This window comes from Cebus imitator, unplaced genomic scaffold (assembly GCF_001604975.1).
Source record: "Cebus imitator isolate Cc_AM_T3 unplaced genomic scaffold, Cebus_imitator-1.0 Scaffold538, whole genome shotgun sequence".
NCBI classification, from domain to species: Eukaryota; Metazoa; Chordata; class Mammalia; order Primates; family Cebidae; genus Cebus; species Cebus imitator.
The window spans coordinates 1,176,315-1,189,664 of record NW_016107853.1 but is presented as its reverse complement, the minus strand read 5'-3'; the positions used below and the strand labels follow the sequence as shown (position 1 = coordinate 1,189,664).

At 59.9% G+C, this 13,350-nt stretch overlaps 1 protein-coding gene across 2 annotated transcripts in view; it reads left to right on the top strand.

The window, feature by feature from the left end:
• Positions 1-1,328: 1,328 nt before the first annotated feature.
• LLGL1 (LLGL scribble cell polarity complex component 1) overlaps positions 1,329-13,350 on the top strand; it is an 18,838-nt gene continuing 6,816 nt past the window's right edge. The window contains exons 1-14 of one of the 2 annotated variants that reach the window (XM_017514859.2): positions 1,329-1,508; positions 5,606-5,703; positions 7,847-7,928; positions 8,024-8,154; positions 9,135-9,293; positions 9,370-9,532; positions 9,623-9,758; positions 10,006-10,060; positions 10,196-10,350; positions 10,445-10,668; positions 10,824-10,891; positions 11,960-12,113; positions 12,188-12,292; positions 12,885-13,177. In XM_017514859.2, the coding sequence (XP_017370348.1) occupies positions 1,428-1,508; positions 5,606-5,703; positions 7,847-7,928; positions 8,024-8,154; positions 9,135-9,293; positions 9,370-9,532; positions 9,623-9,758; positions 10,006-10,060; positions 10,196-10,350; positions 10,445-10,668; positions 10,824-10,891; positions 11,960-12,113; positions 12,188-12,292; positions 12,885-13,177 (1,904 nt within the window). In that variant the 5' untranslated portion in view covers positions 1,329-1,427. The remainder of the gene's footprint in view (positions 1,509-5,605; positions 5,704-7,846; positions 7,929-8,023; positions 8,155-9,134; positions 9,294-9,369; positions 9,533-9,622; positions 9,759-10,005; positions 10,061-10,195; positions 10,351-10,444; positions 10,669-10,823; positions 10,892-11,959; positions 12,114-12,187; positions 12,293-12,884; positions 13,178-13,350) is intronic. The other variant, XM_017514860.2, reaches the window with a different exon arrangement.

The following is a 13,350-nucleotide window of genomic DNA, read 5'->3' as shown; positions in this document are numbered from 1 at the left end:
GCTGCCTGTGCGGGATGTGGCGTGGCCAGTGGCCAAAAGGGTCTCATCCTCCTCACTCCAGCCGCTCTGCCAACAACTAACACCTCTCGCTTTTGGCTGATAGTCTCAGCTTCCTCATTTGGGATGGGTAATATTGTTGGCTCCCTCCTAGAGCTCCTGAGAGCACTAAATCAGCTGAAACCATGACGATCTTTGAACAGCGTCTGCCCTGCGGTAGGCACTTAGGGGCTTTATTGTTGTCATCTTACCTCCTCTTGCCTCCCCACCCACTCCTGGCCCCTCTTTCAGATCCAGCCCCAACTCCGGGGAAAAGCTGAACACAGCTGGCTAGGAGTGGGTGGAGGGGGACAGGCAGGCCCCAAGTCTTGGCAGCTGCCTCGGGGTCAGAGGTCAGCCCCTCCTCCCTTGACACAGTTGGTATGGCTAAGTCCTGTCCTACCTGCCCCACCTAAGCTTCTGGGACCTCCTGCAGCCCCATCTCTTAGCCTGGCGGCCTATCCTCAGCCTGGAAGGAAAGGTTCAGCCTCGAGGCCATTGTCCAGATGAGAAAAGAAGGCCTGGGACGTGGGTGGGGTAGGGGCAGGGCTAAGCTTTGTTCATAGGCTGTTCCCTGCCGGGGGAGGCCCTTCCCCCATTTCAGTGAAGCCCCAATTCAACCCCAGAACAGTTCCAAATGCCACCTTGATCCCGTCTCTTTCTTCGGCTAAAGAGCCTTTTGCGTTGGGTCCTGAAAGATGTGTAGGAGTTCCCCAGGGGCTGGGGGTGAGGAAAGAATTTCTGACTGACTACAGAGCCAAGACAAAAGCACAGCGATGGGAGGTGCTCTGACACAGCGGGGAACAGACAAAATGGAGTTCTGTGAAATTGGTAAAATATAAACTTGGGAATCACTTGACCAATGGTGTAAATGGGAAAACTGAGGTGCAGCGGGGCCAGGGAGTTGTTCCAGTCGGAGCTCTCTTGACTTTCGGAACAGGGCTGCCCCATTACATGAGTGGTCAGGTCGCTCGCTCTCTAGGAGAAGGAAAAAGTCTCCTTCAAGCCCGGGAACATGCACCAGTCCCCTCCAAAGCGCTTCCCCAGCCGCCTGCGCTGGAACCCCGGCTCAAGGACTACAAGTCCCGGCAGGCCCCGCGCCGCGGTGCATGCTCGGCGGGCGTCCCTTAGCGAGCCCGGCCGAGCTCGGGGGCCCAGTTCTGCATTGTCTGACCAACAGGGGCGGGGCGGGCGGCACGGCGGCACGCTCATTGGTCAGCCGGCCCGTCCGTCGCGCCCCGTGCCCACCCCCGTACAGGCCCGGCCCCGCGCGCCCGCGCCAGGGCCGCCTGGCGCCCCGCCCGCGCCTCAGGACCGGCGGGGCCGCGCGGCGCATCCTGCGGGCGGCGGCGGTAGCGGCGGCGGGCGCGGCGCCGGCAGCCGGGCGCAAGATGATGAAGTTTCGGTTCCGGCGGCAGGGCGCCGACCCGCAGCGCGAGAAGCTCAAGCAGGAGCTCTTCGCCTTCAACAAGGTGCGGCAGCAGCCCGGGCTGGGGCGGGAGGGGGCGGGCCGGGGGCCCGGGCTAGGGGCCCGGGGTCGAAGCCACGTCGGGCCTGGGGGGCGGGAGCTGGCGCGCGGCGCGGAGCGGGGCGGGGGCCCGGCCGCGCGCCCCCTCGGCGGGCCCCGCTCTCGTTCCGACTCTGGGTGGGTCTGGGTCTCCGGCCGACTTTCCGTGTCTGCTCCCTGAGTCTCTGCGGGCCGCCCTGGCCCTGGCTCTGCCCGTCTCTATGTCTGGGTCTCTCTGTCTCTGAGATTCTTTGCCTGTCTCTGGGTCTCTGTCCCTCTCTCTCCGTCGCTGACTGGACCCCTCGCCCCAGTTGTGCCTGTATGTGTGGGGGTGTCTGTCTCTGACCCTGCGTATCTCTGCCTGTCTCCCTTTATCTCCTTGCCTCTCATGTCTTTTTCTGCCTCTTCGTCTCTGAGTTTTCTTTGCCTGTCTCTCTGCGTGTCTCTCTCTGTCTCTCTGGAGTCTTTCGGCCTCTTACTCTGTCGCTCACTCTATGTCTTCTTTATCCTTTTTCTTTGCGTTCCTGCTCGGCCGTTGGGACAGCCCTGGGCCCCTGTTTGTTTTCTGCTTTGGCACCCTGGAGGGCAAGAGTGTTAGTGGGGGCAAGGCAGCTGTCGGGGGTGAGGCTGGGAAATCCCTTCAAGGAGTCTCTCCTTCCTTCCCCCACTGCTCCAGGCTCTGCCTTGCCCAGCCCTGCTCTACCCTGCTCTGCCCGGGGCCCCCAGTTCAGGGGACATGGCTGGCTGTATACTACATTGCACTTCAAATCTTGGGGCCTCAGTTTCCCTAGCAGTGAAATGAGGCTACTTTTCTCCATACTGTGGGCCCTGGCTCCCTGTACCACATGGGCCAGCTGTCCTGCTGCTGTGCACCAAGGTGGAGTGAGGTGGAGGCTTTTCTTTCCTTTCCCCTAGTGGGACACAAGGGGCCGGGGAAAGGGGCCGAGGCCACCCCAGCCCCGGCCTCCCTCTGCACTGATGTTAGAGCAGGGCCTCAGCCTGCTCCTGGCTCACTGCTCTGGGGGCGTTGGTTTTGTCCTCAGTCTTACCCCTGAGCCTCTCACTGCTCTTCGAAATTAGAGTTATCTTCAAAATACAGGTAAGAAAATTGAGGTTCTGTGAGGGGTGACGACTTGCCCAGAGTCACAGAGTGAGCTCAGCCAATATCTTTCTTGAGTTCCTGTGTTGGTGAGGTTGTATTTTAACCTTGCGGGGCAGGGATTTTTTCCAAGGGGCTGCTGTGATCCTGGATCAGTGTCATGCCAGGCACCCTGGGCTGCCTCTTGTCTTGGAGGAGGCTCTGGGACGGCTGGACCTGGAGTAGCAGAGGCCATGGGAGGGCTCCAGGTTTCCCTACCGAGGTCTGCAGTGGTTGCTGGTGAGAGCTGCCAGGACCCTCACATGGTGGCTGAGAACCTAACGGGAACCTGAGAGGGGCTCAGAGGGGAAGCTGGTGCGCCACGGTCCCCAGATGGCGCCTGTTTTCTGTGCCAGGGAGGCTATGAGGGTGAGGCGAAAGAAGAATGGCCCTTCAGGGGAAGGCGGGAACAGGCACAGGACTAAATGTCACTTTTTTTTTTTTAGACAGGGTCTCTTGCCCCGGCTGGTTTACAGTGGCACAATCATGGCCCACTGCAGCCTCAGCCTCCCTGGCTCAGGTGATCCACCTCAGCTTCCAGGGTAGCTGGGACTATAGGCTTGTGTCACCATGCCTGGCTGGTTTTTGTATTTTTTGTAGAGCCATGTTGCCCAGGCTGGTCTTGAACTCCTGGGCTCAAGAGATCCATCCATGTTGGCTTCCCAGAGTGCTAGGATTATAGGCATGAGCTACCGTGCCTGGTCTAAATGCCATATTTTCAGCCAGTGAATTGGGGTGTGCAGTTGGGACTGGAGACAGCTGGGGGCGAAGCTCAGCCCACTCTGGCTAGCCTTGGGGTGGCAGAAGGTAAGGGCTCCCCACTGAGGAGAAGTGTGGGCAGCAGTGGCAGGAAGTGGGGTGGTCTTGGGGAAGGGACTTAGTCACCAAAGGGGGCAATAGGTGATTGCTAGGGAATAGGCCCCTGGTTCCTGAGTTTGGGGGGTAGAATACAGATCAGGAGTAAGCAGAGACTTTGGACTCCGAATCTTGGGTTCAAATCCCAGCCCAGCCCACACGTTGCCTGTGGAATCTGCCTTCTCTGTCAACTAATACTGAGCCCCACTACATGTGAGGTCTCCAAGGTGCTGAGGACAACAGTAGTTACCAAAAAGGACAAATTCTCTTAACTCAGGGGGCTGATGTACTTGTGCAGGAGACAGTGAAAAGCCAAAGCAAAAAAAGTAAAATAGGCAGTAGTTGGGGTGGTAGCCAGTGCTGTGGATCAAATAAAGCAGGGCAAGGAGGTGGGAGGTGTGGCCAGGGCGGCTGCTGCAGCCAGGATGACTTAGGGAGGCTTCTCTGAGAAGGTGACTCCCAAGAGCAACAGGAAGTGCTTGGGGAAGTGCGTTCCAGGCAGAGGGGCAGTAGGTGCAAAGGCCCAGAGGTGCAAGCCTCCCTTAGCTGGGATCCCCAGGGGGATCCTGAGCAAGGGAGGGACGACGATCTGGCTGTGGTTTCCATAGGATCTCTCTGGCCTCTGTGGGAGAAGAGACTGTAGTGAGCACCAATCCAGGCGGGTGATGGTGTGGCCTGGAGCAGGGTGGGGGGTGTCTTCTGTGTGTTTTGAAACTGAGTTCATGGGGCTCAGAAATGGGCTGGATGTGATATGAGGGAAGCAGATGCTGGAAAGTGGAAAAGCTGGGGGGGTTTGTGATGCAGTGTCCTGTCTCTGGACCCTGGTTGTAGTGAGGGACTGGCTAGACAAGGTCAGGTGCAGCAAGGGCGTGGCATTATCGGTGGGAGAGAGAAGCCCTAGCCAAATGGCCAACTCTGTCCTTAGGTGGGCTTACTGTCCTCAGGGCCCAGATGGGAGACTGAGGCTTGGAGAGTACTGTGAATTGCCCAAGGCCAAACAGCTAGGCCCTGACCAAACCAGCTACCCAGAGGTCTCAGTCCCCACCTGGATGGGCAGAGGCAGGCAGGGAGGGAGGTTGGGGTTACAGGCTGGGAACTGGGGCTTCTTAAAATGTGCATCTGCCCAAGTCAGTGGGTCAGGAGTTACCAGTGGTAGAAATAAAAAAAAAAAAAAAAAGAAAGAAAGAAAGAAAAGAAATGAAAAAGGAGTTATCAGTGGCCAACGTGGGGTGTCCTGCGCTGGTGTTCAGGATGGGGCTGGAGCTCAGCTGTGCAGGCTTCCCACGGAGGGCACAGCCAGCTAAAGACAGGAGACTGATGGAGAAGGGGCTGCGCTGTGAAAGGGGCACGGGAGTGGTTGGGGACCTGTCCATGGACACTCTAGGTACACAAACCCCCTTAACATCGTCTCCGCCACTGATGGGCATGGGAATCATGTTGCCCAGCTGTTGCCAGGTGGGGAGGTGGGATGATGCCTTCAGGGTCCAGGCAGAAAGCTACCTCTTTCTGGGCCTCTGTCTCCCTGTGTCTGGGAGGAGGCAAAAGCCTCTGCCTGGCTGATCCTGGGTGTTCTCCCTTGACCTGTGACCTCCACTCAGGCCTGCATTTGGGGCTCATCATGGACATCATATGGGACTCCTCCCCACGCTTTAGTCTGTGCCTTGAAGAATGGGGTGTGGAGCCCTTCATGGGGCAGGTGGGGCCTCATCGGTGCTTGTACCTCTGTGAGCCTTGCTTCACCTGTTGGTTGCGGGAGCCTACATGCAGTGGGGTCCACATGAGCCCGTGTGCATTGGGGGACACAGGGGCTTGGCAAGGGGAGGGCCTCTGTGGGCCATGCTCATGGTAGAGTCATGGTGGAGTCCAGGGGCTTGGCCACCTCCCCACCAACTGGAGGCATGATAACCTATTTCACAGTTGAGGACGCTGAGGCACAGTGAGTAGACCTGGCTCTTATCCCCAGTATGTCAGCTGCAGACCCTGGAGGCAGCCTTGGGGTGGGCCTCGGGGTGGGCCAAGGCACAGGTACCTGGGAGTGCTTACCCCCAGCAGCCCTCCCCTCCTCACAGACTGTGGAGCATGGCTTCCCCAACCAGCCCAGCGCCCTGGCCTTCGACCCCGAACTTCGCATCATGGCCATTGGCACCAGGTCTGGCGCTGTCAAGATGTATCCTTTGCAGGATAGGTGTTCAGGACCACTTGCCTGTAGTTCCCTGTGTTCTGGGGTCCCAGTCTTGGCAGTTTCCAGCTCAAGAGGAGACAGAGGTGCTCTGATGGGCAGTAGTGGGGGCTTCTGTGGACACTACAGTAAGTGCTGGGATCTTGGTGGAGGCTGGCATGGCTTCTGTACCTGGGACGACTGTACAGAGATGAGTTGTCTCAGGGGTCCTTTTGCTGAGAGTTGGGTGATGGGGGCTTAGTTTTCAGTAACCACAGCTGTCACTTGCTACATGTCAGCCAGCCAGTTACCTAGGCGACCCTGCCATCATCCCAGCAACCGGGACTGGGGAGGCCAGGCCTGGGGGCTGGGCTGTGATACCCATGGAGGGTGGCAAGTGGGCTGGGGGCCCTGGTGAGCTGGTGCACACACGTGTATGAATGTGAAGACACATGTGTGCAGCCAAGGGGGCTGGGGGCAGTGCCAGGCTCGGCATGGTGAGCGCAGCACGGCCCCCACCTGGATCCTGGCTGCTGCACAATGGGCTGTGTGAGCTGCACAAAGCAGGCATTTTCCCTGCAGGCGCCGGGTGGGGGTGGGGGGCAGACCGGCAGCTCAGTGCCTCCTTGCCGGCCCTGGAGAGTCCCACCCCAACTGCTCTTGGGGAAGCCAAGGTGCAGGGTCTGGCTGATGGTGACTTAGCAAGGGGTGCCGACCCCCACCCCTCCTGTGTGGCCCTCTGGGTTTCAGTACCCTGGTTTCGGACATCACTTCCCAGAAAATTTGTCAATGCTGGGAAAGGGGAGGGTGTGGGAGGGGGGTCTTCTCACCCCAGGGCTGGGGCACTGGCCAGAAAGGGGCGGGACTCCTTGCCTACTCTGGGGAGTGCAGATGGGCTGAGATGTCCTCTCCTCTCCCATGGCCCCAGCAGCACCCGTAGGGTGAGTGGGGCAGTGCTCTGGGCCCACATGCCGTGCTGCCTGCCTGCTGCTCCCACCCCTGCGGGTGCTGCGCTGCATCCACATGTGTCCCTGCAGCCTTCAGATGTTCCTCCTGCGTTGGGGTCTCCTGTTCACTTGCTTGTTCCTCAGGCTCATAAAGATGAGGAGACTGAGCCTCAGAAAGGAGGCTGGAGCCCGGGGTCCCCTTCCCTTCCTTGCTTCCCCTGACCACCACTGCCTGGAGCCCCTCAGGTTGGGAAACTGAGGCTGGAGAGGGCCAGCCCTGGTGACTAGAAGCTGTCCCTCCCCCTACCAGGCCAGCCCCATCTCCTTGACAACCCTGGTTCCCGCCCAGCTGCTCCTGTCCCCTCTTTTGTCCCTTCTTCAGAGTTCCTTGCCAGGCTCCTGTAGGAAATCCCAGCTCAAGCTCTAGGCAACGGCTCCTGTGTTGTCACTGGGGCAACGTAGCTGACTCCCCTGCATCCTCTGTCCTGGGGGCCCTCAGGCCCACCGTGCAGTCCGCTATCAGCCCTGGAGTTGCTGGGACTCAGGCAGACACTGGGCACTTCAAGCAGGTCACCCAACCCCTCCAAGTCTCTGTGCTTATCTGTTGAATGGGCAGGCTGGGGTCTCTCTTCCCTCATGGTGGTGGTTGTTGGCTGCCTGCCTTGGAGGGAGGTGGGTTTTCTTACCCATGGCTGAAGTTTGGCCTAAAGCTGTGGGAAAAGGCAGGCTGAACTCTCCTCCCCTCTGGCATTCTTGTCCGGGCCTGGCCTTGCATCTCTGGCCTGCCTGGTCCTATCTGGCAAGGCACAGCTCCCAGAGCCCATAGACACACCCGGGGCTGAAGTGAAGTGGAGCCCCGTCCTCTCACCAGGCTGAGGCTAAGCCTGCTGGGCGTTGCAGATCTCACTTGATCTGCAACAGCCCTCCAAAGTGGGAGTCACTGACTCAGTTTACAGGAAGTCAAGGTCCCATAGCAGCACCCGACTTGCAGGAATGAGTGGAGCCTGCACACTGAGCTTGGGGATACTGTGGAGGTGCAGGGTGGGAGCCTTAGGGAGGGGATCTCCGTTCTTCAGGGATGACTCCTGGATGGTCAGCCCATGGCGGGGCCCACTGGAATAGTCTGGGTGAAGGAGGAGCCTTGGGTATCTCTTGCTGTGATTTCCTGGTCCATGCCTATTTCCACCTTGACCTGCCACCCTCAGCTATGGTGCACCTGGTGTGGAGTTCACAGGCCTGCACCGGGATGCAGCCACCGTCACACAGATGCACTTCTTGCCCGGCCAGGTGAGCCTCTGCATCCCACTGGCCAGCTCCCTGTGGCCCCCATATCCGCTCACCCCCCTAGGCCAGCCCAGTTTTCATCTCTGCTCATATACCAGGGACGCCTCCTGACCCTGCTTGATGATAGCAGTCTGCATCTGTGGGAGATTGTCCACCATAATGGCTGTGCCCACCTGGAAGAGGCACTGAGCTTCCAGCTGCCCAGCCGGCCCGGCTTTGATGGTGCCAGGTACTGGAGAACTTGGCTGGGGCAGATCCAGGGGAGGCTCTGAGAGCCTGCTGTGTAAAGGCAGCATGGGGGCGGGCAGCTGCTAGCGGGGGCTGGGTTCAGGGAGCGGTGCCTTGAGCCGGGCCTGGGTCCTAGGCTGCAGCTGTTGGACCCTGCTTTACTGAGGTGTACTCTGCGAACTTTTCAGGTTAAATGGGAAGTTTGGGCTGAGTCGAGGTGAGCAGGTAATTAACGTTGTGAACAGCAGGAGGTACATGCATTATATGCCAAACTCCTAGGACCTGAGGCCTGGCACTACACTTACTACATTGATGGGGGTGTCTAGGGGTTTGGGGCAGGGCCTAAGCCAGTTAGTAACAGCAGGGGTCCCCTGGCCCTCAGTTGTGGGTGGGAGACAGGCCTTTCTGTGCATAGGTGAGAGGACAGGCTTGAGGACAAGGAGGGTCCCGTGGGCTGTGCTCGGTGAAGTGCTGGCAGCATGCCCCAGCTGAGTGAGAGTAGGGGGCATCTCTCTCCCCAGCCCTGCCTGAAATAGCTGGAACATGGGAGTCCTAACCCAGGGATGGATTCCTGGTGCCTCCCAGCTTCAGCAGATGGGGGTATCTGAGGCCCCCCTGTGAAGTGAGGAGGTATCTGAGGGTTGGCAGTGCGCTTCCTAGGTGGGGATCAGGGAGGAGCTCCTGGTCCTGGCTTGGGCAATGCCCTGGTTCCTGCTGTCCTCTCCTGGTGGGTGGGAGGAGCTAGGAGCTCAGTCTGCAAGACCTGGGGAGCCTATTTTTATCTGTCTCCCTGCTGACATCCTGATGAATAATTGAGCGGGCTGATTATGACGCATGTCTTCCTGGGGTGGCTCTGTAAGTAGGCCCTAGTGTGTGCCGTGGAGCCAGTGATGAGTTATCAGCAGTGGCCCAGCCCCTCACACCCCACCTCCGCAGATGGATGGGCTTGCACCCTCACTCCCTTCCCCTTGTTCCCTGCAGTGCACCGCCCAGCCTTACCCGAGTCACAGTGGTCCTGCTGGTGGCTGCCGGCGACATAGCAGCCCTGGGCACTGAGGGCAGCAGTGTCTTCTTCCTCGATGTTACCACCCTGACCCTGCTTGAGGGGCAGACGCTTGCCGCAGGCGAGGTTCTGCGCAGGTAAGAGGCCAGTGGGCTGCCTAGCACACACTCTGTGCCCGGGAAGTTCTGCTGGCTCACCCGCCTTTCTTCCCAGCGTGCCAGATGACTACCGCTGCGGAAAGGCGCTGGGCCCTGTGGAGTCGCTGCAGGGACACCTGCGGGACCCCACGAAGATTCTCATTGGCTACAGCCGGGGCCTGCTGGTCATCTGGAACCAGACCTCACAGTGTGCGGACCATGTCTTCCTGGGGAACCAGGTATGTGGGTGAGGCCCGTGTCCCCTCAGCCTGGGACCCTTGTGCACGCCCATGGCTCATGCCTGCCTGTTTGCCCCCGCCTGCCCACAGCAGCTGGAGAGCCTATGCTGGGGGCGTGACAGCAGCACTGTCGTCAGCTCCCACAGCGATGGCAGCTACGCTGTCTGGTCTGTGGATACCGGCAGCTCCCCAGCGCTGCAGCCCACAGTGGCCACCACACCTTACGGTGAGTGCTGGGGAGGCCTCAGCCAGAGGGTGGTGGCAGGAGAGGGCACCACTGAGCCAAGCCAAACTGGCTGAGTAGTGACTTCCCCGAGGGCCTGGTCTGGGGGCAGTGTGCCTTCCCCCCGGCTACGACTTTGCGGGGAGGCAGGAGGCAGCTGCAAGGTAGAGAGCAGTGGAAGGAAGGGCAGGAACGGCAGAAGTGCTAAGAACCACCAGCGAGCCTGGTCTGATGCTGTCCCACCCCCCAGGCCCCTTTCCCTGCAAGGCCATCAACAAGATTCTGTGGCGGAACTGTGAATCTGGGTAGGTCAAGGGAGTGGGTGTCCGATGTGAGTTGGGTCTGGCTAGGGGGCTGGAAGGGTGGGCTCTGCCTGGGACATGCAGTATGTGCTCCAGACCCAGGTGGCTCATGGCTCTCACACCTCCCACCACACACAGGGGCCACTTTATCATCTTCAGTGGTGGCATGCCCCGTGCCAGCTATGGCGACCGCCACTGTGTGAGTGTGCTTCGAGCTGAGACATTGGTGACGCTGGACTTCACCTCCCGCATCATCGACTTCTTCACTGTGCACAGCATGCGGCCCGAGGATGGTGGGTGCCCTGCCCTGCACTACCCTTTCCCAGCCACACCTGGCACCCTTGCCACCTGTGGCTGCACTCACCCCATGGCCCCTCCGTCCCACAGAATTTGATGACCCCCAGGCCCTGGCTGTGCTGCTGGAAGAGGAGCTGGTGGTGTTGGACCTGCAGACTCCTGGCTGGCCAGCCGTGCCTGCCCCATACCTGGCCCCACTGCACTCGTCTGCAATCACCTGCTCGGCCCATGTGGCCAATGTCCCCGCCAAGCTGTGGGCCCGCATAGTGAGCGCTGGCGAGCAGCAGAGCCCCCAGCCTGTCTCCAGTGTCTTGGTGTGTTTGGGGGTCAGGGAGTCTTGCAGGGTGCTGTTGAGGAAGGGGGAGTGTTCCAGTTCTAGGCTTGGAGGTTATAATGTGCCATGCTTGGGATGAAAGGGAGAAGATGTTTGTCCTAACCTTGTGTGCACATCTCTGCCACCCCCTCCCAGAGCTGGCCCATCACTGGGGGCCGGAACCTGGCCCAGGAGCCGTTGCAGCGAGGGCTGCTGTTGACCGGGTAGGTGTGCATGCTTATGTGGGTGAGGGGCCCCTTGCTGTTGGGGGAGAGCCCATCCTGGGCCTGGTGGGTGCAGAGGTGCCAGGAGACTCAGGCCTGGCCCCTGGTGGGACCAGGTAGTTCCTCATTGCCTAGGGTGGATTGGGATGAAATCTCCCTGGACCTTGGTTCAAGGTGCTGGCCACCCTGCTCTGCCTTTTGGCCTGGAACTAAGCTCTACCAAACCCGAGGGCTCCACCCACCCAGCCTGCCTGCCCTGGGACTGGAAAATCTGGGCTGGCCCACGCTGAGGTGCCCAGGGAAGGTGCCAGAGAGCCCAACCTGGGCCTGGCGGGCACTGACGTGCCCAGTGACTCAGGCCCCAACTTCCTGCCCTGCCCCCACTTCCCACCTGTGCTGGGACCCTCAGGCCTCTGGCTCTGGTGTGCCCCTCCCTGCTGAAGAGCTTGCTGTGGCTTTCAGGGTTGCTGGAGTGAGTCTCAGCCAGTCACACACCTTTCATGCCCTGGCTCTGGGCTCATACCACTGCCTGGGGCCCTGCTTGGGCTCTGCAGCTGTGTCCTAAGGCTGTGCCCTAGATTTGTCTACTCCTTCCCCTGCCCCTCCCTGCTTCCTCCCGGCCTCTGCAGTCTTCCTGTTCCTCCACCTACGTGGCTGTCTTGGGCCCCAGGCAGCTCCTCCCCCTGGGATGCCCCACACTCTTTTTTTGTGACTGCTTTGCTCTTGATCACCTTTGATAGGTGCTCCAGTGCAGACAGAATCCCTGTAGTCCTCTGCTCTCTGCATGTCCCCCTCTGCCACTTCCTTTTAATCAGGATGGTCATTTCCACCCTGTTTGGTTTAAAGGGCCCAGATGTATGTGTTTCATGTGGCTTGGCACATAGCAGGTGCACAGTGCGCCTGTGCTGTATACAGTAGGTGCCTATTGTTTCTCATAACAATTGGATTCCAGTCAGCGTTTGGCACGTGCGGTAGGTGCTTAGTGAGTGGTCATTGGATAAGTGAACGGAGGGGTTGTACAGGCCTCCCAGGAACCCAGGGGTGACCCTGACATTGCCCTCCCTGCAGCCATGAAGACGGCACTGTGAGGTTCTGGGATGCCTCGGGTGTGGCGCTGCGGCCACTCTATAAGCTGAGCACAGCCGGCCTCTTCCAGACAGACTGTGAGCACGCTGACAGCCTGGCTCAGGCTGCCGAGGATGACTGGCCACCCTTCCGCAAGGTGGGCCCCTCCCCTGGCCCTGAGGAGCTGGTCCCCACTCTGCCTGGACTCATCATTCCTTCCCCTCCCTCCAGGTGGGCTGCTTTGATCCCTACAGTGATGATCCCCGGCTTGGTGTACAGAAGGTTGCTCTCTGCAAGTACACAGCCCAGATGGTGGTGGCTGGCACTGCAGGCCAGGTAGGGCTGGGTGTGCCCTGGGTTGGAGATGTCAGGGAGGGCTTTCTGGAGGAGATGGGTCTTAACTGGAGGGTCTGGTGGAGGGGGAAATGGACTGGCACAGGCAAAAGCCAAGGTGGGAATAGGGCTCCTGGTGGGGCTGGTGGGGCTGGCTGGGGTGAGGACAGATGGGAAGTGGCCTGTTGCTGGGGACCTTGAATCAGGTTTTGGCGCGGGGGGCGGGAAACACAGAGTGTTGAGGAGGGGGCGGGAACTCGTGCCCGTTCTTGCTCAGGTGCTCTCATGGCATACAGGAGGTGCTCACTGTGTCCTTATTGCTAACTGGGAGACAGAGGCTCAGGGCAAGGATGGGCACTTCGCCCTTGGAGGGCAGGGACTAGTGTGTCTTGGTCACCACTGTGTTCGTTGGTGCTCAGTGAGGGCCTTGGTATACAGTAGGCATTCAATGAGTGCATATTTGGCTGATGAACTGAAGACAGTCCTAGAACCACCTGGGTGGTACCTGGGGCTGCTTCAGAGGCTACAGGCCTAGTGGGGCCCCGGGCAGCCCCTCCCCTGTGTTGACATTCCCCCTGCCTGGCTGTGGACTCAGGTGCTGTTACTGGAGCTCAGTGATGTGCCGGCAGAGCGGGCGGTCAGCGTGGCCATCGTGGACCTCCTCCAGGACCGTGAGGGCTTCACGTGGAAGGGCCATGAGCGGCTGAGCCCACGCACGGGGCTGCTGCCCTGGCCTGCTGGCTTCCAGCCCCGTGTCCTGATGCAGTGCCTGCCGCCAGCTGCTGTCACCGCTGTCACACTCCACACCGAGTGGAGCCTCGTGGCCTTTGGCACCAGTCATGGCTTTGGCCTCTTTGATTACCAGCGCAAGAGCCCTGTGCTAGCCAGGTGTGTGGGGTGGGGGCGGCTGGGCAGCTGGAGCCCCCAGCAAGATGGGGTCGGGGTTTCTGTTTCCGCCTCTAGTGTTTGGTATGGCAAAGGTCCCACTAATCTCCATTGCTCCATAAGAAATAACCTGGCAGCGGCCAGGCGTGGTGGCTCACGCCTGCAATCCGAGCACT